Raw genomic sequence first — 24,305 nt, 5'->3', positions numbered from 1 at the left:
GCATAGCCTCAGTCTATAAACCCTTTACGATGCAGATGAATAATATCCTATCCTGTATAATTTGTGTACTATTATGTGATATAGTGGCTTGGAGCTAAAATGGGGCTTTTAGCAGAGATTCAGCGCCAAGCTGTGGGGGTCAACCACTGCCCTCAATGAGACTTGTGGGATTGAGGAGGCTCTAGGAGATTTGTAAGCCATATGGAAGAGAAAAGCAAATAACACTGAGACACAGTTCCTCCAGTGTCTGCCGATTACACTGATGAACTCTGAAAACAATAGTCAATAAGTGGAATGAAAGAAAAAGACAGATAATGGGAGAAAAAATGTATTAAAGGTCACGTTTTTTGTGGTTTTTTGAAGCTTTGATTGTGTTTATAGTGTGCAATATAACATGTGTTCATGTTTCGCGTGTAAAAAAACAGTATTTTTCACATAATTTACTTATCTGTATACCGCTGTTTCCACTGTCATAAAAACGTGCTGATGACTTCCTTGTTCTATGAAGTCCCTCCTTCAGAAATACGTAACGAGTTCTGATTGTGCCAGCGGTTCCTGTGTTGTGATTCGACAGCAGCTTAGCGCATCTTGCCCGGAAAGGTCACGCCTCTTACCATAACGTGGAGATGCACGCGCTCAGTGTTATTGTAAACATGTCTTTAATTTTACCCTATCAATTTGAGCCGGAATCAGACCCGGTGATTGGACTGCCGGATGAAAACAACAGCGTTTCGACGACATGGCGACAAACACACTCTACAAACGCAACTCTTGTGTATTCCTGTGGGCGGAGGTTAGTCAAAAAACTGTTTTAGTGACGTCATTAAAGAAGGAAGTAGAGGGATGTAGTCCAAACTGGCCGTTCGATGTAGGCGACTTCTGTTAAATAAAATATCTCGCTTGGCATTGAACTTTGAGCGTTAAAATTTTACAGATTTTATTTATACTCTAACAACAACAACATTACACACTAACTAAAGTTTGAAACATGGGATCACAAAGAACGGGACCTTTAAGGAAGACAAGTGACAAAAAATAACCCAACAACACTCACAAAATCAATTGTATTCATTAAAATAAGCTATAGGAACACAATTCTTAAAAGTTTTGTTACAATAAGATTAACATAAATTCAAAGCCATTGTCTGAACTAACATTAAAGGGACAGATCACCCAAAAATTAATTTTCCCATGATTTACTCACCCTCAAGCCATCCTAAGTGTATATGACTTTCTTCTTTCAGCCGAACACAATCGGAGTGCATCCATCCATCATAAAAGTAATCAACACGGCTCCAGGGGATTATTAAAGGCCTTCTGAAGCGAAATGATTGCATTTTTGTAAGAAAAATATAAATAATTATAACTTTATAAACTGTAATTACTAGGGCTGGGTATTGACACAATTTTCATGATTCGATTCGATTTCTATTCACATGCTTGCGATTTGATTTGATTATGATTTCGATTCGATTCGATTCGATATTGATTATTTTGGATGTAGTATATCAGTTACAGTACATGGAAAATTTTCAAGAGGAAAAAAATCTTTCTACAACTAATGCTGTAAACTACACATGGGTGTCAGTTGGTACTACTTTACTATAATAATGAAGATTAAAATTAACTTACTTATATACAAAACACTTAAATTACACTCAATTATGTTTTTTTATAATAAAAGTTTATAAATACATAATCATATTTCTAATTTAAATTTTTTTATTTAAATCGTGGCTGTTATAAATGAATATGTAACGTGCATAGCTATATATACAAAAAATTTTTTTCTGTTTTTTCACAATTTTATGTGTGTTCACGAGAGTCTCGAGTTCCGGTATATGACGTATGACGTATGCGTAGCGTAAGTTAGTTGAGAGTTGACGCCTTTTGCAATTCAAACAAATAGGGCTGGGCAACAAACTCAAGCTCCTCTGACATTTCTCTTTAAAAATTCTCATTTTAGACTTCTAGTTCGTGACCAGAACTTCTAGTTCTCTGTGCTTCCGCATTCGTCAATACGTCATGTGTCGGGTTAGAGGTCACTCTTCGACTGGAACTAGACTTGTGTACGGCCATTACCAGAAGCCAGTTATAATTATGGATATTTTTCTTACAAAAACACATCACTTCAGCCTTTATTAATCCCCTGGAGCTGTATAGATTACTTTTATGATGGATGGATGCACTTTTTTGGGCTTTTATATTCTCAGCATAACAATTTTAGGGTGTTTTCACACTTGAGTGCTCTTTAAAAGAACCAAACTCAGACTCCTTTAATTGGTACGGTAGAGGATTAGGGCCAAGCAATAATAAAAAAATAAAACCATCTCGAGATTAAAGTTGTTAAATATCGAGAAAAAAGTCGAAATAAAATGTTGAGAATAAACTCATTAAATTACGAGAAAAAACTCGTTAAATTTCAAGAAAAAAGTCTAGATAAAATGTTGAGAATAAACTCGTTAAAATTACGAGAAAAAACTCGTTAAATTTCAAGAAAAAAGTCGAGAAAAAATGTTGAGAATAAAGTCATTAAATTTCAAGAAAAAAATTGAGATAAAATGTTGAGAAAAAACTTGTTAAATTACGAGAAAAACTCGTTAAATTTCAAGAAAAAAGTCGAGATAAAATGTTGAGAATAAACTCGTTAAATTACGAGAAAAAACTCGTTAAATTTCAAGAAAAAAGTCGAGATAAAATGTTGAGAATAAAGTCATTAAATTATGAGAAAAATGTTGTTAAATTTCGAGAAAAAAAGTCGTTAAATTCGTTTAGACTTCTAGTTCGTGACCGGAGTTTTGTATTCTCTGTGCTTCCGCATTCGTCAATACGTCACGTGTCGGGTTAGAGGTCACTCTTCGACTGGAACTAGACTTGTGTACGGCCATTACCAGAAGCCAGTTATAATTATGGATATTTTTCTTACAAAAACACATCACTTCAGCCTTTATTAATCCCCTGGAGCTGTATAGATTACTTTTATGATGGATGGATGCACTTTTTTGGGCTTCAAAAAAAAAAAAAAAAAACGCTATAAAGCTTGGAAGAGCCAGGATATTTTAAAATATGACTCAGATTGTGTTTCGCTGAAAGAAGAAAGTCATATACCCCTAGGATGGTTTGAGGGTGAGTAAATTATGGGATAAATTTTATTTTTGGGTGAACTATCCCTTTAAATCAACTGCATATCGCTTTTTCTGGCCAAGAAATGTGATACGAAATATGAACTAATGTGTTAAAGCACCAGTCAAGTACAGACCAGCACTGGGGCACTATATTGGAGCACTACTAGCACCCTTTGATCACTGCACATATTCCCATGACACATTATTATATACATTTTCTTTGTCATAAAAGAATAGTAGTAACAAAAGTTTGTTGAAAATCCAAGAACTTTAGAAATGTATTAAAAATGTGTTAGAGTAGAGTGATTCACCAGAGGAGCGCAGGCAGTGCACGTGGTCTGATGGTGCATACAGTACTTCAGAGTTCAAATCCCACTCAGTCCTTCTCATTTTCACTATAACTAAATTAATTTGAACAAAAAGACTACTAGACCAAATCCATTCAAACTATTTATTTTTGCTGTGAAGGCTTAGTTATTTAATTGCATGGAAAAGCTCCCTGAATTTAATTATGTAAATGTTTAAATTTTGAGTGAACAAAGGACTTGAATATGATAAGGGGAAGAGATAAAGAAGGCATGCTCGGGGAAGTTTATAGGAAAGGTTTAAAGGAAAAGAATACAATGCTGAACAATATACTAAATAAGCGATTATAATGAACTAATAAAAAAAGAAAGGTTCTCCCTGCTGCAGAGGAGAGCGGAGGACGCTCATACTAACGATTCCTCTCTAACAAGCCTCAACTTTGTCTTTTATGTGTGCTGCTTTGAGGACGCTTGAGGGAGAGATTCCTCCGTCAAGACTCAGACCTACACTGAAGTTCCACCATAGGCAAACAAGACAAATCATACTTTACCCAACTCTCATAATTGAACAGATCTGCTACAGGCTCAAGGAAAGACAAAATTCTCAGGTGAAATGTTTGTGATCATCAGATCAAATATTTAAGTGTTGTTTCTCTTTCTGCAATGGTGAGAATAACCAGTGATGATGTTATTATTAACTAAAACTAATAAAATAAACCTGAAACAATGACACAAGCACATATCAAAATGACTAAAACTTAAATGAAGCTAATTCAAAATAGGAATCAATACTATAATAGTAAAGAAATAATTCTAAAATAGCACTGAGAATAACAATGCCACAGAAGTGATTGCGTCCACTGATAGTGCTTACAATGTCTGCAATGTTTTAGCACCCACTCAATGCAAATCAGGTAATGTTCATCATGCTAAAAAATTAACATTCATTGTTTGTCTGGATATATGTCTGGTTAATTTTCTGCATCTGATTAGCTGTTGCCATGATCAATAGAAAATGTTAATCAACAAAAATAAAAATTCTGTTAAACATGCTGGCATTAATAGCCCCACAGTAATTAAACCAGGATTTCTGTAAATAAAGTTAAATAATAAGCCTATTTTACAAGTGCTTGTACTGAAAAGAAATTTAATCACTTCATTTAAATACTCAGGTTTTTGCAAGGTAATTCCACAGACTACTTTATTGAATTTGGCCCCAGCGAGCTCCAATGACTAACAATCCTAATTTCACAGCTCTCTGTACTACTTCATTCTCATTAACCAGTGACGACATCCTGCAATCAAATATTTTTAGATAACGACCACTAAATTGTACAAGTGATGGCTGCTCCAGGAAATGAATTAGCTGCAACAATGACCAGTTGCTGCAATTTATCCCATACAAATAATGGTTACAGATTACAGTGACATCAAGGCTTCAATATACATTACAAAACAAAAGGACTTTTGCATTGTAATGCAAGACGACTCATAAATACACATTAGCACACACATGTGGTCCTATGTGTGTTGAATGCGGAGATTAGAGAGCAGCAATGTGTAATTGAGGATATGGCCTGTAAATGTGGGCTGGTAATTACACTGGGCGGCTTTTCTCTACGGCCTCTACAGTAATAGGTAAAGTGATAATGGAATTAGAGATTGCCACTTACACAAGAAGTACTCGTGCTAGCCTCCATTAACTGTACGCACTCATCTATAGGCCTGCGCGCACGCATGCACGCTTTTACACACATTCACAGCACACAACAGCAGCATTTAAATGCAAATGCATCTGATTGAAAGGAAAATTGAACAGGTTACAACCAGTCCCATTTGCGCCACCCCTGCACATCTTATCTCACAATTGGCATCACCAAATACACAATTCATTTTTAGTTGACTCTTACAGCTCTTTTTTTCTCACTAAAAAGCACGTATGGGATCCAAAAAGGTGGCTTGGTGTTTAAACATCCAGGAACCTTTTTACTTTCATATTGATTTTTTTCCCTTCTGTCCTTCTCTATTTGTCCCTTTGGCTGAGTGTAATAGATAGAGACATTCGTGTAGCAGAGGTTTGAAATATAGGCAGGCAGGAATATAATTTAAGAGGTTGGTGAGAATGACCCTTATATTAAGAGGACAGATCAGACTTCATTCTGTGTTGGAGAATGTCCAAGAGTCTGACAAACACACAAACCAACTGACAAACGCAAAGGGAATAAGAAGGGAACGCGACAGAAGATGAAAGAGCCAATAACACGTATCTTTGAGATTAGGGACGGTAGCCCTTCGGGGTTTGACTATTTACGTGAAGATGAGATAACACTCTTATTTTTGTCCGCGCAATTTAAAGCTCCTTGAGTGTTACTCCTGGGATGGGGAAAAAATGGTTCAAACAAAACAGAGAATTACAGTTTAATTAAATGCCAATAAGGCTCAAGAACACTGGAAGAAAACCAACACAAAGGAACGTATACAGTGGGGACCAAATTTTGAGAGCATTAGTGAAAATATAGCAAAAATGTATTTATTGTTATTTATTTGATTAATAATTAGGCTAAATTATCTTTTTTTAAATAAAAAAATAAAGAATTGACAAATAAATAAAATATTAAAATAATACATTTTTAAAATAAATAGTACATTAAAAAAATTATATTCTCAGCATAACAATTTTAGGGTGTTTTCACACTTGAGTCCTCATTAAAAGAACCAAACTCAGACTCATTTAATTGGTACGGAAGAGGATTAGGGCCAAGCAATAATAAAAAAATAAAACCATCTCGAGATTAAAGTTTTTAAATTTCGAAATAAAATGTTGAGAATAAACTCATTAAATTATGAGAAAAAACTTGTTAAATTTCAAGAAAAAAGTCAAGATAAAATGTTGAGAAAAAACTCGTTAAATTTCGAGAAAAAAGTTGAGATAAAATGTTGAGAATAAAGTCATTAAATTACGAGAAAAAAGTCGTTAAATTACGAGAACAAATTCTTTAAATTATGAGAAAAATGTAGTTAAATTTCGAGAAAAAAGTCGAGATAAAACGTTAAGAATAAAGTCATTAAATTATGAGAAAAAAGTCATTAAATTACGAGAAAAAAGTCGTTAAATTACGAGAAAAAAAAAGTCGAGATAAAACGTTGGGAATAAAGTCATTAAATTATGAGAAGAAAGTCGTTAAATTATGAGAACAAATTCGTTAAATTACGAATTTGTTCTCATAATTTAACGACTTTTTTCTCATAATTTAACAAGTTTTTTTCTCGTAATTTAATGAGTTTATTCTCAACATTTTATCTCGACTTTTTTCTCGAAATTTAACGAGTTTTTTTCTCGTAATTTAACGAGTTTATTCTCAACATTTTATCCCGACTTTTTTCTTGAAATTTAACGAGTTTTTTTCTCGAAATTTAACAACTTTAATCTCGAGATGGTTTTATTTTTTTATTATTGCTTGGCCCTAATCCTCTTCCGTAAATTGGACCAAGAGGTAAAGCAAGCAAAAGAGAATTCAGTTCTCTTTACATTCACACTTGATCCCTTTTTGGTCCACTTAAGAAGGAATGTGGTCTCAGACCTCTTTGTGTTCATACTGTTGCTTTTTGGATCTAGTCCAGTTCAGTGTTTGATGGCTGACCCTATGGCCAAAATTTTATCCCATCCACTTACATTGTATGTACCCCAAGGGATTTGTTTGTAAAGATTATTATTAATTATTATTATTTCTAATATGTTGTAAACATTGCTATAAATGCTGTTGAATGTGCTTAACTCAAAGTTTATCTTTGCAAATGAAATAAACTGATTTAAATTTTCAGGTAAAGTAGATATACCTAAAAGCAGCATTCAAGTAAGAAATGGAATAATCAAATGAAAAAATAAAACTGCATATTCTTCAATGTATGAATAAAACATATACTGGTTCTACTGATTCTTATATTAGGCTGCTGTCACTTTAAGAACTACAGTAATGCACAGATCCAATATACTGATACACATACAGTACATGATTTCTTTCATTCACTTAAGACAAAACTAACTGTTTATGTGAACCTTGTGTGCTTTAAACGCAATAAGACGCTAAATATAATTTAGTTTAGTACAAGCACTGTGACAGCTGGCTTTCTGTGAGTGCGCTTTAGGTGTGAGCACTAAAATCATTTTAAACTGGCAAGGCATGTAGCTGCATCTCAGTTTGGAAGCACATTGTAAAGTTTGGAAGTCTTGAATGTTTGGAATGTCTTGAAGATCGACTTACATTTTATATCCATTGCAGGATGTTATTTTATGCAGGGCACCCATACATTTAAATGAGTCATAAACTCTCCTAAAACTGTGTATTGGCCAGTCAGCATAATCTAAAGCTGATATAGCTGGATTCTGTGCATACTTCCTGTGCTCAGAGGAAGGTGAATAAATATTCAGTGTGTCCCTGTTGATTTCCCCAATACAAGAAATGGATAAAAAAATTATGCTCTTTATAAGACCAGGGGACTGACTAAGCAGTTTTCACAGGGACCGTATAGGAGGTATTCACCAAGAGAGCATGTTGTTATACCAGTGAACCCTGTTGTGCAGAGCCAGAGAGAGAGAGAGAGAGAGAGAGAGAAACAAATATATTTCCATCCCTCCGGTGCTGTACGTACAGTGCACACAACAACACATCAATCTTTCTTCTGCCCGTCACATAGCAAGGCTGAAGAGATTGAAGCCCAACTGGCAGAGGTTTCAACCACAGCAACAGAGCAAAACAGAGAGTGGAAAGCAATGCAAAAGAGTCCAAGATTTCAAAAAAATGTAATGTTAACCGTAAAGCAAGTTACTATTGACTGTAGACCAGTGATTGGCTTATGGTTGCTAATGATATGGAAAATAAATATTGACTTCAAAAGCCGTATGTATACTCAAAGATTTCATCTGCCCCAATAATGTAATATCTTTGAATTATGTTCATTTGGTATTTTTCTGTTTTGTATATTGCCAAATATGAATATATGTGATTAATTAACCAGGATATCATGTAATTACTTAAAAATTTGAATTGCTTGACAGCAGTATTTATTATAAAAGCACCTGTTCTACACAGACTACTTCATATCATTCATGAGTTTTGATGAATTAAATTAAACATATGTTATAAAAGCATTACTTACAGTCTTTTATGTACCAAATTTTCATTCCTTGTATCTTAACTGATTACAATCACTCCTGTCTTCACATATTGCCACCTGTTTTATCACTGTATATTTCGACTTACTTGCTTACACGGCGATGACTTAATGAAAACAATTGAATGAAAACGACAATGAAAACAACTTAGTAAAAACGATCATCCATTATTTAAGCTTGCCCTTTGTGTGAACATTGAGATCCATTTATCCCACTAAGAGAAGAAAAACTTATTCTTATTTACAGGCCTAGCCAAAATGTTTTAGGTTTTATAGCACCTTTCCCAAGCTCAAGGACACTTTAAAAAAAGTAAATCACTGTTCAAATGGGGTCAGTAGTTTTTTTAGCAAGGATGCATTGAACAGTAAAGAAATGTATGATGTTACAAAAGATATTTATTTAAAATAAATGCTGTTTATTTACTTTCTATTTATCAAAGAATGCTGAAAAAATGTATCACGGTTTCCACAAAAATATTAAGCAGCACAACCATTCTCAACATTTATAGTAATAAAATTTTTTTTCAAAATATACTCAAATAGAAAACAGTTAAATCTTGTGTCCCCCAAACTTCTGAATGGTAGTGTAATATAATGTAAGCTTTGCAAAGCTTGGCTTGAAAAACATCCTTTTTACAGTACATATATCAGTTATATTTATTACTCCAACAGTGAAAAATGTCTTGACATACTAATGTTCATATTTCTGTTGTGTATTGTTTTGTCAAGTAAGATTCAGGAAAAGAGATTACCCACCTTGCTCACAATCAAATTCCTCTACAGTGGAGACAAAGTGAGGTCTGGAGTAAAAGTTGTGGGGTCCAGGCTGCTGGAGGCCACCCAGGCTGAAAAATGCCCTGTCGCTGGCCGCGCATGAGGAGAACGCTCTGCGACTGGGGATGCACGGGTACCGAGTCCAGCTCTTCATCTCAAGGTCGAAGGCCTCGAATGCGGTCACTGGCAACTTGCCTTGTCGCCCACCTGTCGAAGGGGAAAGTAAGAAGAGGGTTGGAGGATTAAGATGGAGTATGTATGTGTGTGTGTGTGGTGGGGGGTGGTATCTTTCTGATTGGACTCAGTCAGTGTGTCACGTCTGTCCCTGCTGGGAATCAACGTGTGCGATTACCACATGTCACGATTCACTGACAACGCTTTGGTCTCCTCAGACAAGCTGACAGCCTATATTATTTGGTCCTTGGCACACAACACACACACAGAGACACAAATCTAACAGCACACCTACAACCAGTGGTGGACAGTAACAAAGTATTTTTACTTTGTTATTGTACTTAAGTACATTTAAGTATCTATACTATATCTTAATATTTTTATTTTGGGAAACTTTTACTTTTAAGGGATAAATGGTAATAAAAATAAAACATTTTGGTAATAAAATAAAACATTTTCTTACTTGCAGATCAATAAAATGTCAGCATAATCTTCCTTATCGACTAATGCTGGCTACTTAAATTCATAATAATTAATAATGATGCCAGACTGAGCTGTAACCTATTTAAGCTCTATCTGTTTGTCTACTCTAGTACATTATAACCACCACCACGTATCTCGAGCAGTAGGATGGAGAATATAAAATTGCAAAATAAATAAACATTCATCAACTTTTAATACTCAAGTACAAACCCGATTCCAAAAAAGTTTGGACACTGTACAAATTGTGAATAAAAAAGGAATGCAATAATTTACAAATCTCATAAACTTATATTTTATTCACAATAAATATAGATAACATATCAAATGTTGAAAGTGAGACATTTTCATGCCAAAATGTCATGCCAAATATTGGCTCATTTTGGATTTCATGAGAGCTACACATTCCAAAAAAGTTGGGACAGGTAGCAATAAGAGGCTGGAAAAGTTAAATGTACATATAAGGAACAGCTGGAGGACTAATTTGCAACTTATTAGGTCAATTGGCAACATGATTGGGTATAAAAAGAGCCTCTCAGAGTGGCAGTGTCTCTCAGAAGTCAAGATGGGCAGAGGATCACCAATTCCCCCAATGCTGCGGCGAAAAATAGTGGAGCAATATCAGAAAGGAGTTTCTCAGAGAAAAATTGCAAAGGGTTTGAAGTTATCATCATCTACAGTGCATAATATCATCCAAAGATTCAGAGAATCTGGAACAATCTCTGTGCGTAAGGGTCAAGGCCGGAAAACCATACTGGATGCCCGTGATCTTCGGGCCCTTAGACGGCACTGCATCACACACAGGAATGCTAATGTAATGGAAATCACAACATGGGCTCAGGAATACTTCCAGAAAACGGTGAACACAATCCACCGTGCCATTTGCCGTTGCCGGCTAAAACTCTATAGGTCAAAAAAGAAGCCATATCTAAACATGATCCAGATGCAAAGGCGTTTTCTCTGGGCCAAGGCTCATTTAAAATGGACTGTGGCAAAGTGGAAAACTGTTCTGTGGTCAGACGAATCAAAATTTGAAGTTCTTTTTGGAAAACTAGGACACCATGTCATCCGGACTAAAGAGGACAACCCAAGTTGTTGTTAGCGCTCAGTTCAGAAGCCTGCATCTCTGATGGTATGGGGTTGCATGAGTGCGTGTGGCATGGGCAGCTTACACATCTGGAAAGGCACCATCAATGCTGAAAGGTATATCCAAGTTCTAGAACAACATATGCTCCCATTCAGACGTCGTCTCTTTCAGGGAAGACCTTCCATTTTCCAATATGACAATGCTAGACCACATACTGCATCAATTACAACATCATGGCTGCGTAGAAGAAGGATCCGGGTACTGAAATGGCCAGCCTGCAGTCCAGATCTTTCACCCATAGAAAACATTTGGCACATCATAAAGATGAAGATGCAACAAAGAAGACCTAAGACAGTTGAGCAGCTAGAAGCCTGTATTAGACAAGAATTGGACAACATTCCTATTCCTAAACTTGAGTAACTTGTCTCCTCAGTCCCCAGACGTTTGCAGACTGTTATAAAAAGAAGAGGGGATGCCACACAATGGTAAACATGGTCTTGTCCCAACTTTTTTGAGATGTGTTGATGCCATGAAATTTAAAATCAACTTATTTTTCCCTTAAAATGATATACGTTCTCAGTTTAAACATCTGATATGTCATCTATGTTGTATTCTGAATAAAATATTGAAATTTGAAACTTCCACATCATTGCATTCTGTTTTTATTCACAATTTGTACAATGTCCCAACTTTTTTGGAATCGGGTTTGTACATTAAAACAAGTACTTTTGTACTTTTACTCAAGTAAAATTGAAAAGGAGTACTTTTACAAGAGTAATATTATATTTGGGCATCTGTACTTTTACTCAATTAATTGATTTGTGTACTTCATCCACCACTGCCTATAGCCATACACAGGCTTGAATATACAAACTCATTTACATTTATTCATTTAGCAAATGCTTACAAATGAGACGAAGGTGCATGACGCTTCTGATTACAACACAAATAATCATCCTAAGGAGACAGTAACATGTACACAAGTAATGAAGAAACAGGAAGCCACATTCATTAGGACACATCACTGTTGCAGGCTAATGGTTTTGTTTTGTTACATTAAAGCATTTGGCAGACACAAACCACAGCAAACCCATGGTCTTATCATTGCTAGAATTAGACAAAAAGGCTAAAAGCTCAACAAGAGTGCTTAACCGCAATAAAACAATCACAGAAAGGAAAAAGTTGGCATATCACAGCTCCAAAAATAGAAAAATTATTTATTGCACTTTCACCAAAAGTGATGTTTTGAGCCATATGGCTCTCCATACTCTACAGTTTAATCTACAGGAAGTAGTACAGGAGCTGTCAACTTATTAGTTAGCGATTGAGTGTTCCTTTCTATACACATGCAGAACAGTCTAAAGATCCCTAAAGATCCATTATTATTTGATTATTATATAAAATGATCTTATTTCTCTTGTCTTGAGGTCATGTGAATGTGGCTTTTTTTATTGTTTTTGTATGTGGAATATGTTTGACGAGCTTGTAATTATTGGGATTTTAAATGTGCAGAAAGATGACACAACAATGAGCTCTTCTCAGTGATAACACGAGGAATCTGTTTGTGGACCTCTGTGAGCGTGTAGCTACAGTAGCAGACATTAGTCACAGCAGACAGCATATTTAACGTGATGAGAATGAAAATGAGGCTGTGATGGATGGAAGTTCATGTCATACTATTGTATATCTGGATACAAATCATTCAGCGGATGAGCACTGAAAATATGGTCACAGTGGGCAAAACAATCTGGAAATTCTCAATAAAAATAGCACTACGTAGGATCTTACAATACGACATCCGTTACATTTCATCTGATAATAATTTTTCATTTGACATCTGAGTCAAATTAAATATGGCATCTACCCTTACTGAGGTCTAAAGCCAGTGGTTCTCAACTGGTTGGACCCCAAAGTGATTTGCCACATTTCTGCATTAATTGGCTTTAAAAAAAGAAAGAAAAAAAAGGTTGTAGTAACTTAATGAAATTGTCTCGATAGCTTTGGAAATTAGGCTGTGGATTTCTAGTTCTTGGCATGTTTTGCATAGGACTGGATAAAGAGAATAAATGTTGAAATTAAATGTTAATTTATTTGTTTTTAGTGAAGGGAAAGACCTGTTAGTGCTTAAAGGTGCCCTAGAACTTTTTTTAAAAAGATGTAATATAAGTCTAAGGTGTCCCCTGAATGTGTCTATGAAGTTTCAGCTCAAAATACCCCATAGATTTTTTTTAATTAATTTTTTTAACTGCCTATTTTGGGGCATCATTAAATATGAGCCAATTTATGCTGTGCGGCCCCTTTAAATCTCGTGCTCTCCGCCCACAGAGCTCGCGCTTGCCTTAAACAATGCCTAAACAAAGTTTACACAGCTAATATAACCCTCAAATGGATCTTTACAAAGTGTTCGTCATGCATGCGGCATGCATGCGTCGGATTATGTGAGTATTGTATACTGTTATATTGTTTACATTTGATTCTGAATGAATTTGAGGCTGTGCTCCGTGGCTAACGGCTAATGCTACACTGTTGGAGAGATTTGTAAAGAATGAAGTTGTGTTTATGAATTATACAGACTGCAAGTGTTTAAAAATGAAAATAGCGACGGCTCTTGTCTCCGTGAATACAGTAAGAAACGATGGTAACTTTAACCACATTTAACAGTACATTGGCAACATGCTAATGAAACATTTAGAAAGACAATTTACAAATATCACTAAAAATATCATGATATCATGGATCATGTCAGTTACTATTGCCCCATCTGCCATTTTTCGCTGTTGTTATTGCTTGCTTACCTAGTCTGATGATTCAGCTGTGCACATCCAGACGTTAATACTGGCTGCCCTTGTCTAATGCCTTTCATAATGTTGGGAACATGGGCTGGCATATGCAAATATTGGGGGCGTACACCCCGACTGTTACGTAACAGTTATATTGAGATTCGCCTGTTCTTCGGAGGTCTTTTAAACAAATGAGATTTATATAAGAAGGAGGAAACAATGGAGTTTGAGACTCACTGTATGTAATTTCCATGTACTGAACTCTTGTTATTTAACTATGCCAAGATAAATTCAATTTTTCATTCGAGGGCACCTTTAATACTGTTATGTTTGACATTTATAAGAGTTTCTGTAATGTTGAAGTTTTTGTGGTTACCACTGTGCTGAAGAGTATGCAGGTAAACACTACATTAACTCTATAAGCAATGACTGCGCCAATGCCAGTGACAAGTAATATCTTACTTGTTCATTAAATATACATGTTAAATAAGTTATGTTAGCATGTGCTATGATAGCTGTGGATTTGAATTGAAATAGATATTATTAATTTGTTCCAACAACTCTGGTAGCTGGAGCGACTTAATTTTTTTTTGAGTAATCAACTTACAAATTTGTGTTAATGCTACAAATTATTAAGTTCCTCTAACTCAATGTAGCTTGTTGGTTGAACGTAAATTCATTCAAAGTTGTCATAACTCCGAAAAAAAAAAAAAAAAAATGATGCAAACTGTTACATTTTTTTTTTTTTGTTGAGCCAACACATTTTTCTTTTACAGTGCATATAATTGTGCATTTAAAGGGATAATTCATCCAAAAATGAAAATGATGTCATCATTTACTCAACCTCATGTTGTTTCAAATTTGTATGACTTACTTTCTACTTTTTACCCTGTGAAAAAAACAAAAGAAGATATTTTGAAGAATGCCGATAACCAAACGGTTTTTGCTACCACTGACTTCCATTGTATGGACAACAAAAACCCCACTGAGACATTTATCAAAATATTTTCTTTTGTGTTAAAGCCTTGATATACTTCAAACTAAATCGAAGAACTGATGTGACGTCATTTCGAACAAAAGTTTGTTTTGGAAGTTTGAAACAGTTGCCAAAGCGAACTGTCTGGAAAACACCTTCGTACTACCATTCGTCCGTGGCCATTACGTAAAGTAGGTGTGCACTGAGGCTTCACCTTCTTTCACCCGGAAAATCTTTTCCAGTTCATTTCTCCTCTCGAGTCCATAGAAGTCAGACGTATGCGAGTGAAAACGTAAACACTGGAGAGCTGCTTTATAGTAGAAAATGAAGTTGCACTTCTGATAAAATGAGAGACTGACACAGTTTTTCATGTTTAATATGGTAAAGCTACTTGATTTTAAGCAATCTATTTTATAAAGTGTTATAATATAAACACGACATGACTTTACTGGAGTGCCGAATTACAGAGCTTGTGCAAACAAGCATATCCACGTTGCCATGATCAGATGCTTTTCTTATGCTTTATTAAAAAATCCTTGCTAGTTTCTCAATTTTGTTGTGTTCATTTTGTTACCGAGAGGAAAGCGCGCAACATTTTTACATATTCATCTAACCGTTGCTCTCAGCAGTGTGGGTGGATGTCAGATGTTCAATTACAGCATATCGATGCTCACATATTTTGAACTTCGTTTTACCCCTAAACAAAGAACGAAAAAGAACTTTGCTTTAAGTATATTGGGGCCTTTAGGTCATACAGGTTTGGATGATGAGTAAACAATGACAGAATTTTCATTTTTGGGTGAATCAAACTAAAGATTATGCAAAATAAACTTGTCTCATGTTTTTGCTGTTGACGTCAAAGGTCACATGCCCAATTGAGCACTGTGATATTTTGGGACTAAGGCTGTCACTGGGTAAAAGCAGCCAAATTAGGCAGATGCCAACATGGAGAGGTTGTAGGACATATCCTCATCCTTGAAAACCATGAACAAACCTACATATGGTAAAAAAAAATAATAACAAAATAAAATACTAACCACACTGTTACCATAAAATTTCAAGAGGCCGAAATTGTCAACACTGCCAAGCACTAACAAATTTAAATGTTGATTTCTCTTACTTTTCTATGATAAACAGTTTTGGCTCTGTGTTGGGTCGCTACTTGAAGTCCGATGTTTAATCTGGGTCCTGAAACGAAATCAGTTGCGACTGATCTATACAACAAATAGTACAGTACAAGAGCATAAACCTCTTTAAAGAGCAATGTAAAATGTACAAACTCTAGGGTGTGAATCATTGTTTATGTATGCGAGAGCTCAAAAAGCATCAAACACTGTCACGTTTCCAGGTATGCCTTTATTATTCTTTCCCTCTCACACGTTCTCTTTCCTTGTCTTATGCATTCACAATGTGACTGATCTCCTCCCAGCTTTGGCATTACTGAGAGCCCTCTGGGACAGAACAGAGAGCCACGAAAAAAAACATACACAAGAGAAAACAAAGGGAGGAGAGAAAGAACCTGTCTGAAAAACAATGCAGAAGAGAGAAGAGATGGATAAAGGAGGCCAGAAAATGGAAATGCAGTCAAGACAGCGTGAGAGAGTAACAGAGGAAAAATCATTGAGGACAGGGAAGAAGCAAGGTTATAGCAGTCCATTTAAGAGGACTTGTTCTCTTGACCTTTCTGGACACCTCTAATTAACTTCTTTCAGCTCTTTCAGCCTTTTGCCTTCAATCATTAAAGCCTCCATGGTCAAAATTGTGAGAAATTAGCTGAGGGGAACAGGGCAAATACACGAGAGGATTCAACAGAGACGTGTATGGGTGAGATACTGAGCTGAGTGAAGTGCAGCTGCTATTGGCTTAAACCCATCGACAGACAGATTTGAAGACAGACGGCCACTGTGTAGCCAGAATCATGCACACTTGCCAAAGTAAAACACACATCAATGCAAAACATTACATTCGTTGTCAGTAAATCTGAATTTAAAAACAAAAAAACATGAGAGCTTGAATATGTTACAGCAGGATCTTCAACGTCAAGCCCTCCTATTGGATTTTAAACCTGGACTATAACAACATACACTATATCGACAAAAGTATTGGGACACCCCTCCAAATCATTGAATTCAGGTGTTCCAATCACTTCCATGGCCACAGGTGTATAAAATCAAGCACCTAGGCATGCAGACAATTGTTCTACAAACATCTGTAAAAGAATGGGTCAACCACTCACCATTCAAGCGTGGTACCGTGATAGGTTGCCACCTGTGCAATAAGTCCATTCGTGAAATTTCCTCACTACTAAATATTCCACGGTCAACTGTTAGTGGTATCATAATAAAGTGGAAGTAATTGGGAACAACAGCAACTGAGCCACGAAGTGGTAGGCCATGTAAAATCACAGAGCGGGGTCAGCGCATGCTTTCTGTTCCAACATGACTACACACCAGTGCACAAAGCAAGGTCCATAAAGACATGGATGAGCGAGTTTGGTGTGGAGGAACTTGACTGGCCTGCACAGAGTCCTGACCTCAACCCGACAGAACACCTTTGAGATGGATTAGAGCGGAAACTGTGAGCCAGGCCTTCTCGCCAACATCACTGCCTGACCTCACAAATGCGCTTCTAGAAGAATGGTCAAAAATTTTCATAAACACACTCCTCAACCTTGTGGAAAGCCTTTAAAGAAGAGTTGAAGCTGTTATAGCTGCAAAGGGTGGGCCAAATCCATATTAAACCCTAAGGATTAAGAATGGGATGTCATTAAAGTTCATGTGCACATAAAGGGAGGCGTACAAAAACTTTTGGCAATATAGTGTATATAGTAGCCTATATTGACATTTGTAAACTTCATATTTATCTAAGTCAGAAAAATAATCATTATTGACGTTAATATATATGTACACACTACATTTGAATTTTACTTAAATGGTTAGTTCACCCACAAATGAAAATTCTGTTATTAATTACTCAATCTCATGTTGTTCCAAACCCGTAACACCTTCGTTCATCTTCGGAACACAAATGAAGATCTTTTTGATGAAATCTGAGAGCTCTCTGTTCCTCCATAGACAGCTATGCAACTACCACTTTGGCGCCTCAAAACGTTCACAAAGAGATCATAAAATTAATCCATATGAATTGAGAGGTTTGGTCCAAATTATTTGAAGAGACACAATCACTATATATGATGATCACACTGAATTAAGGCTTCTATTCACATATAAACATTCTTCAACTCACACATCAGCTGTGGTAAATGGAAGCTCAAGCATGTTTGCTTGACCTGTGAGAACCAATGAGCTTTTGAGCTTCGGGAAGAGTTTTGTTCTCGTGTGTCAATCCGTTTCGGTTGAGCTTCTGTTTATGTTCACTGATTAAGCCTAAATTAAATCTGTTCATCATATAAAGGAATCCAGTCTCTTCAGAAAATTTGGACTAAACCACTCAATTCATATGGACTACTTTTACGTTCTCTTTATAAACTGTCAAAGTGGTAGTTGCGTACTAAGTTGTGAACTAACACTTTAACATGTTAATGAGGGCTGAAAAATGACCTGAATTTTAGCTTCTAAACTAAAATTTAGAAGCTAAAATTTTAGTTTAGAAGCTAAAATTTTAAGTTAACTTAAGTCTTTACTTAAGTTCATGTAATGTTGTATTTTTTAAACACTTTTTGAGAGAACATGATATTTGACATCCTGAAGACCCATGTGTTGCAGTATAGAGCTTTTGCTTAAAAAAATATAGACAAGATTGTTGGTACAGACATTTTTCAGTTAATTTCAAATGTCAACTACTGGTTCAAATAATGGCATGAGTTTGAGCACAACTACACTACTATTCAAACGTTTAAACAATTTAAAATAACTGTTTTCTATTTGAATATATTTCACAAAGTAATTTATTCCTGTGATGCAAAGCTGAATTTTCAGCATCATTACTCCAGTCTTCAGTGTCACATGATCCTTCAGAAATCATTCTAATATGCTGATCTGCTGCTCAAGAAACATTTAATGTGTACAATTGTACAAAATATTTGTGCGCAATATTTTTTTTCAGGATTATTTTATGAATAGAAAGTTCAAAAGAACAGTGTTTATCTGAAATCTAATCTTTTGTAACATTATAAATGTCTTTACTGCCACTTTTGATTGATTTAATGCATCCTTGCTGAATAAAAGTATTCATTTCTTTAATTTCTTTTCAAAAAAATAAAAATAAAAATTCTTACTGACCCCAAACTTTTGAACGGTAGTGTATAATGCTACAGAAGCTTTGTATTTCAGATAAATGCTGTTCTTTTGAACTTTCTATTCATCAAGGAATCCTGAAAAAAAAGTACACAACTGTTTTCAACATTGAAAATAATCATAAATGTTTATTGAGCAGCAGATCAGCATATTAGAATGATTTCTGAAGGATCATGTGACACTGAAGACTGGAGTAACGATGCTGAAAATTCAGCTTTGCATCACAGGAATAAATTACTTTGTCAAATATATTTAAATAGTACACAGTTATTTTAAATTGTAATAATATTTCACAATATTACTGTTTTTTTACTGTATTTTTAATTAAATAAATGTAGCCTTGGTGAGCAGACGAAACTTCTTTTAAAAACATTAAAAATCTTAGTGGTTCCAAACTTTTGGACTGTACTGTATGTATATATATATATATATATATATATATATAAATAAATAAAGAAAGTCTCTAATGCTCACCACGACTGCATTTATTTAATCAAAAACAATAAAAGTTTGGGTGGGTTTTTTTCTGTTTTTTTTTTTTTTTTTTTTTTTCATTTTCAGCATTAATACTCCAGTCTTCAGTGTCACATGATCCTTCAGAAATCATTCTAATATGCTGATTTACTGCTAAAGATTGATTGAAAACAGTTGTGCTGCTGAATATTTTTGTAGAAAACATAATACTATTATTTTTTATAGGATTCTTTGATGAATAAATAAAAGTAAGTAAAAGAAAACAGCAATTATTAGAAAAATAAATATTTTGTAACATTATAAGTCTTTACTGTCACTTTTGATTAACTTAATGTGTCCCTGCTGAATAAAATTTCTTTAAAAAAAATAATAATAATAAAATCTTACTGACCCCAAACTTTTGAACAGTAGTGTACTTATTTGTCCGAATAATAAAAGACCTGTTGGGAAACATTATCTTTGCAATTACATTTTGTATAAGCACAGACAATTAACATTTCACCATTTATCATGTTTATAACTTTCTAAAAAAAAGCAGGAGGAGCTAAACTGCCACATCTGATGATTTCCATCCCTGATTAGGTCCATAGAGTATCTGTACATGAAGAAATCTGATTATGCTTACAGCTAAAAAAGGGTATTTTTTTCAGCTCTGTTCACTTTCACACATATGTTATCATGTTTATATCCATCATGTGGAATTTCTTTCAAAATCAGCAAAGACAACATGCTATTCAGCAAATCAAATGCCATGTGCTGAGTCTTCAGCGACAGGTGCCTTTCATTCAGCTTGATGAAAACAACACCAGTGGAATACACCTTCATGCAGCTTAAAACTTTCTCATATAATATTTAAGTTCCCATACAAATGGGGTCACGTCGTTCTCCTGCCTGCACCAGAGCTAACAATATTAGCACACACAGTAGGGATTTTATTTTGGGTAGATAGCGTGGTGCATCTGGGTGACGCGTGATCGAGTGTCTGTGCGAGACCTCGCGGGGCGCATCCCAAAGTAAATCAAAAGTAAATGAGCATTCTGTGATACAGGCTCATTCCTCATTCTTGGCCTTAATGTGATTCTGCTGCAGCTCTATTTGGGGTCCAGCAATCTGACAAACAACAGAATTAAGTTTCTTAACTTTACTGCTGTCAGAGGGGAAGATCTTCAATGCAAAACTTTTCCTAAGTGTCAAACTGTATCCAAAGCATTACAAGCAATACAAAGGCGAGTGGCCCTTTGAGTGCAAGTTAGAGGGAGAGGGAGAGGAAAACAGAGATAGAATGAAAGAAAGAAAGATGAAGACTGCAAGGAGGGATATAAGTAAAAGCAAGGGTTGCATACAAAGAGACTCTGAATGAATTATTCCCTGTGATGTCAAATCAATGAGTTTAAGCCTAACCATCAAGACAAAACTGTGTCACAGTATAGGAGAAGAATCATGAGTCCAGAGGGAAAATATCCTTATTTCTCCACATTTCACATACTTCAAACATTATATCTCAATTTCTAATCATTTCAAAGTAGGTTAAGTTTTTGAGGGGTTGTAAATGAGTTGGATTCATAAAATGAGAGCTTAGAGTTACCAAGGAAATCTGTATAAATAGTTTAAGTGAACAAACACTTTACTTTAGAAAAATCACTTTTACTCTATTGGTAATAAAAGTCCTCAAAACCATTAAAGCAAGATGAAGTTATTTATAAATCCATTTATTTATCCCAGAGGCAAATGGATGGTGATTTTTAGGGGAAGAGACGCAATGAAGATATTCTCCTTAATCTACATTCAAGCAATCTTAAAACAGCACATCAGAGCATCTCTACCGAATTAACCACATTTCTATTCAGATTGTGAGCTGTAAAAAGAAACCGAACAAGACTAAATAAGAAGTTAAAAACACAGAAGTTGTACTTGCAGTGAGAGAAAGAAAGTCCAGTTGTGTAACAGTAATGAGGGCACGTCTGCTTCACCAGGCTGATCAATCATATGTTGGCATGAGATGATGATGTTGCCCATCACTCTTGCCATAACCAGCCTACACTTCATATAAAAAACAGAAATCTATGGAATGTCCTCATTAGTGTGTGTGTGTATAGGGAGGCAGAGTTTTAATGACTTCTCAAAGACTGACAGGGCAGTTGATCTTTGTGTCTGACCTGAACAGAATGTCTCACAGTGCAGAAAGGTTAGAAAGAGGACAAATCTGCCAAAACAAGACCCCATACTGACCACTCCACATGCTCATCAAACCCATGGGCACAAACAAACATCAAGCTTACACATACACATAGTCTAACCACTCCACATGCACAAACAACATTACATTACAGTAAAGGTATACATTTAATCAGTTTGTGTATTCCCACACACACACACACACACACACATGTTGGGTTTTCATGTTTTATGGGGACATTCCATAGACAAAATGTTTTTTATACTGTATCCCCTACCCCGAAACCTACCCATCACAGAAACATCATTCTGATTTATAACCTGTTTTCCTCAAGGATTTCTGATATTGCCATCTTTGTGTGGACATTTTGTCTCCATAACGAAGGGTTTATATACCATAACACACATGCACACATATATCTAGGTGGAAAATGATTAACTATTAACCCTAATCTTTAAAGAAAACTTTGGCATTTTTATAATAATAATAATAATAATAATAAAACATTTACTTTATTTGGGTCCATGACACAAAATAATATTTTTTTGTGTCCGGCTCAACTAATTATATACAGTGGGTACGGAAAGTATTCAGACCCCCTTAAATTTTTCACTCTTTGTTATATTGCAGCCATTTGCTAAAATCATTTAAGTTCATTTTTTTTTTCCTCATTAATGTACACACAGCACCCCATATTGACAGAAAAACACAGAATTGTTGACATTTTTGCAGATTTATTAAAAAAGAAAAACTGAAATATCACATGGTCCTAAGTATTCAGACCCTTTGCTGTGACACTCATATATTTAACTCAGGTGCTGTCCATTTCTTCTGATCATCCTTGAGATGGTTCTACACCTTCATTTGAGTCCAGCTGTGTTTGATTATACTGATTGGACTTGATTAGGAAAGCCACACACCTGTCTATATAAGACCTTACAGCTCACAGTGCATGTCAGAGCAAATGAGAATCATGAGGTCAAAGGAACTGCCTGAAGAGCTCAGAGACAGAATTGTGGCAAGGCACAGGTTACAAAAAAATTTCTGCTGCACTTAAAGTTCCTAAGAGCACAGTGGCCTCCATAATCCTTAAATGGAAGATGTTTGGGATGACCAGAACCCCCATTTATGGGGGTCTGAATACTTTCCGTACCCACTGTAATCAATAATAATAAAAAATACAAATATAATTCATACAATTAATACAATTAATTGAATACACTTCTATGAGCAGCATGGTTTAAAATTCACTTGGATATTTTTGGCTGCTGTCACTTTAAGAGCTAACGCACAGATCCATTATACTTTTACAAATGCATTTTACTTCTAACTGTTACATTCACTTAAGACATAACTGACTATGTTTACAAGGATACTTGCCAAGACGGGCATTTTGACAATTTTGTTTGATTATGTCTGTTCATGCGCAATAAGACGTGAAAGAGAGCTCAATTCTGTATTTGTGCTGTCCGAAACATGGACTTCTGGGTGTGCGCTTTGGATGTTTCCACACAGAAATCTTACCACACAGCACGTGAGTAATTAATTGAGTTCCCTTTCGCATGTTCTTGCACTTGAATATTTAAATTGGCAAGACTTAAACTTTCATGACGATGCAGCACTGGCCTGTCAACGGTCCCGAGCGTCATTCACGTTAATGTTTTCACAATTCTGCATTGTTAGAATTCATAAAACCTGGTGTTTGACACCATTTTTATATACTCGCCAACACTGATTTTTTCTTGCCGCTTTGCAAGTGCTAATTTTAGGCCCTGCTTATATATAAAATACACATACATACATACTTTTACACACAAACACTAACATACAGAGTAGCAAATAGCCACTTATGGTCTGTGTCTCTTTCACTCAGCCCACTGGTGGCAGTAACATGCTGCCTAAGGCTGTGGCTCTTTTAAAGGACTGACTGATTGTATCATGGGAACCTGCAGTGTAGCTTTCCATTTAATGCTCCTTTGTGATTTCCAACACTAAGGTAAGAAGTGATCAGCTCTGCTGTAAACCGTCAGATATTGCAGTGCAGCATATTGCAGCACAGATTTCACTTTCCCCCACTGAGAAATGACTCCACTCCACACTTCTTATCAGCCCTGGCATGGCATGAACAATTACCAGGCGTTGTTACCACATCTGCTGCTCCTGGAGAATATTGTGACACTGTCTGACACAGGAAATAAGATACATTATAATTATTGGCTAGTCTACACCATCTGCCAAGAGAGCAATGTATGTTTATATATTTATAACACTACCATTCAGAGGTTTGGGGTCAGTAACTTTTATTTGACAAGGACGCGTTAAACTAATCACAATTGCCAGTAAAAACATTTATAATGTTACAAAAGATTTCTATTTCAAATAAATGCTGTGTTCTTCCTGTTGATCAAAATGTTAATGTTCATCAGCAGTCAAAATGAGTTGATTTTTTCTGGCATTTTAAAAAACAATATGTTATTCAGTTCAATTCAATTCACATTTATTTGTATAGCGCTTTTCACGATACAT

The 24,305-nt window shown here is 35.5% G+C and overlaps 1 protein-coding gene across 4 annotated transcripts in view; it reads right to left on the bottom strand.

The window, feature by feature from the left end:
- klhdc8b (kelch domain containing 8B) overlaps nt 1-24,305 on the bottom strand; it is a 136,214-nt gene that overhangs the window by 24,428 nt on the left and 87,481 nt on the right. For all 4 annotated transcript variants that reach the window (XM_048178165.1, XM_048178164.1, XM_048178166.1 and 1 more), the window contains one exon: nt 9,359-9,583. In XM_048178165.1, coding sequence (XP_048034122.1) covers nt 9,359-9,583 — 225 coding nt within the window. The remainder of the gene's footprint in view (nt 1-9,358; nt 9,584-24,305) is intronic.

The sequence above is a fragment of the Megalobrama amblycephala genome, linkage group LG24 (genome assembly GCF_018812025.1).
Source record: "Megalobrama amblycephala isolate DHTTF-2021 linkage group LG24, ASM1881202v1, whole genome shotgun sequence".
NCBI classification, from domain to species: domain Eukaryota; kingdom Metazoa; phylum Chordata; class Actinopteri; order Cypriniformes; family Xenocyprididae; genus Megalobrama; species Megalobrama amblycephala.
Note: the sequence above shows the minus strand (reverse complement) of the source record. Positions and strands in the feature narration are given on the sequence as shown.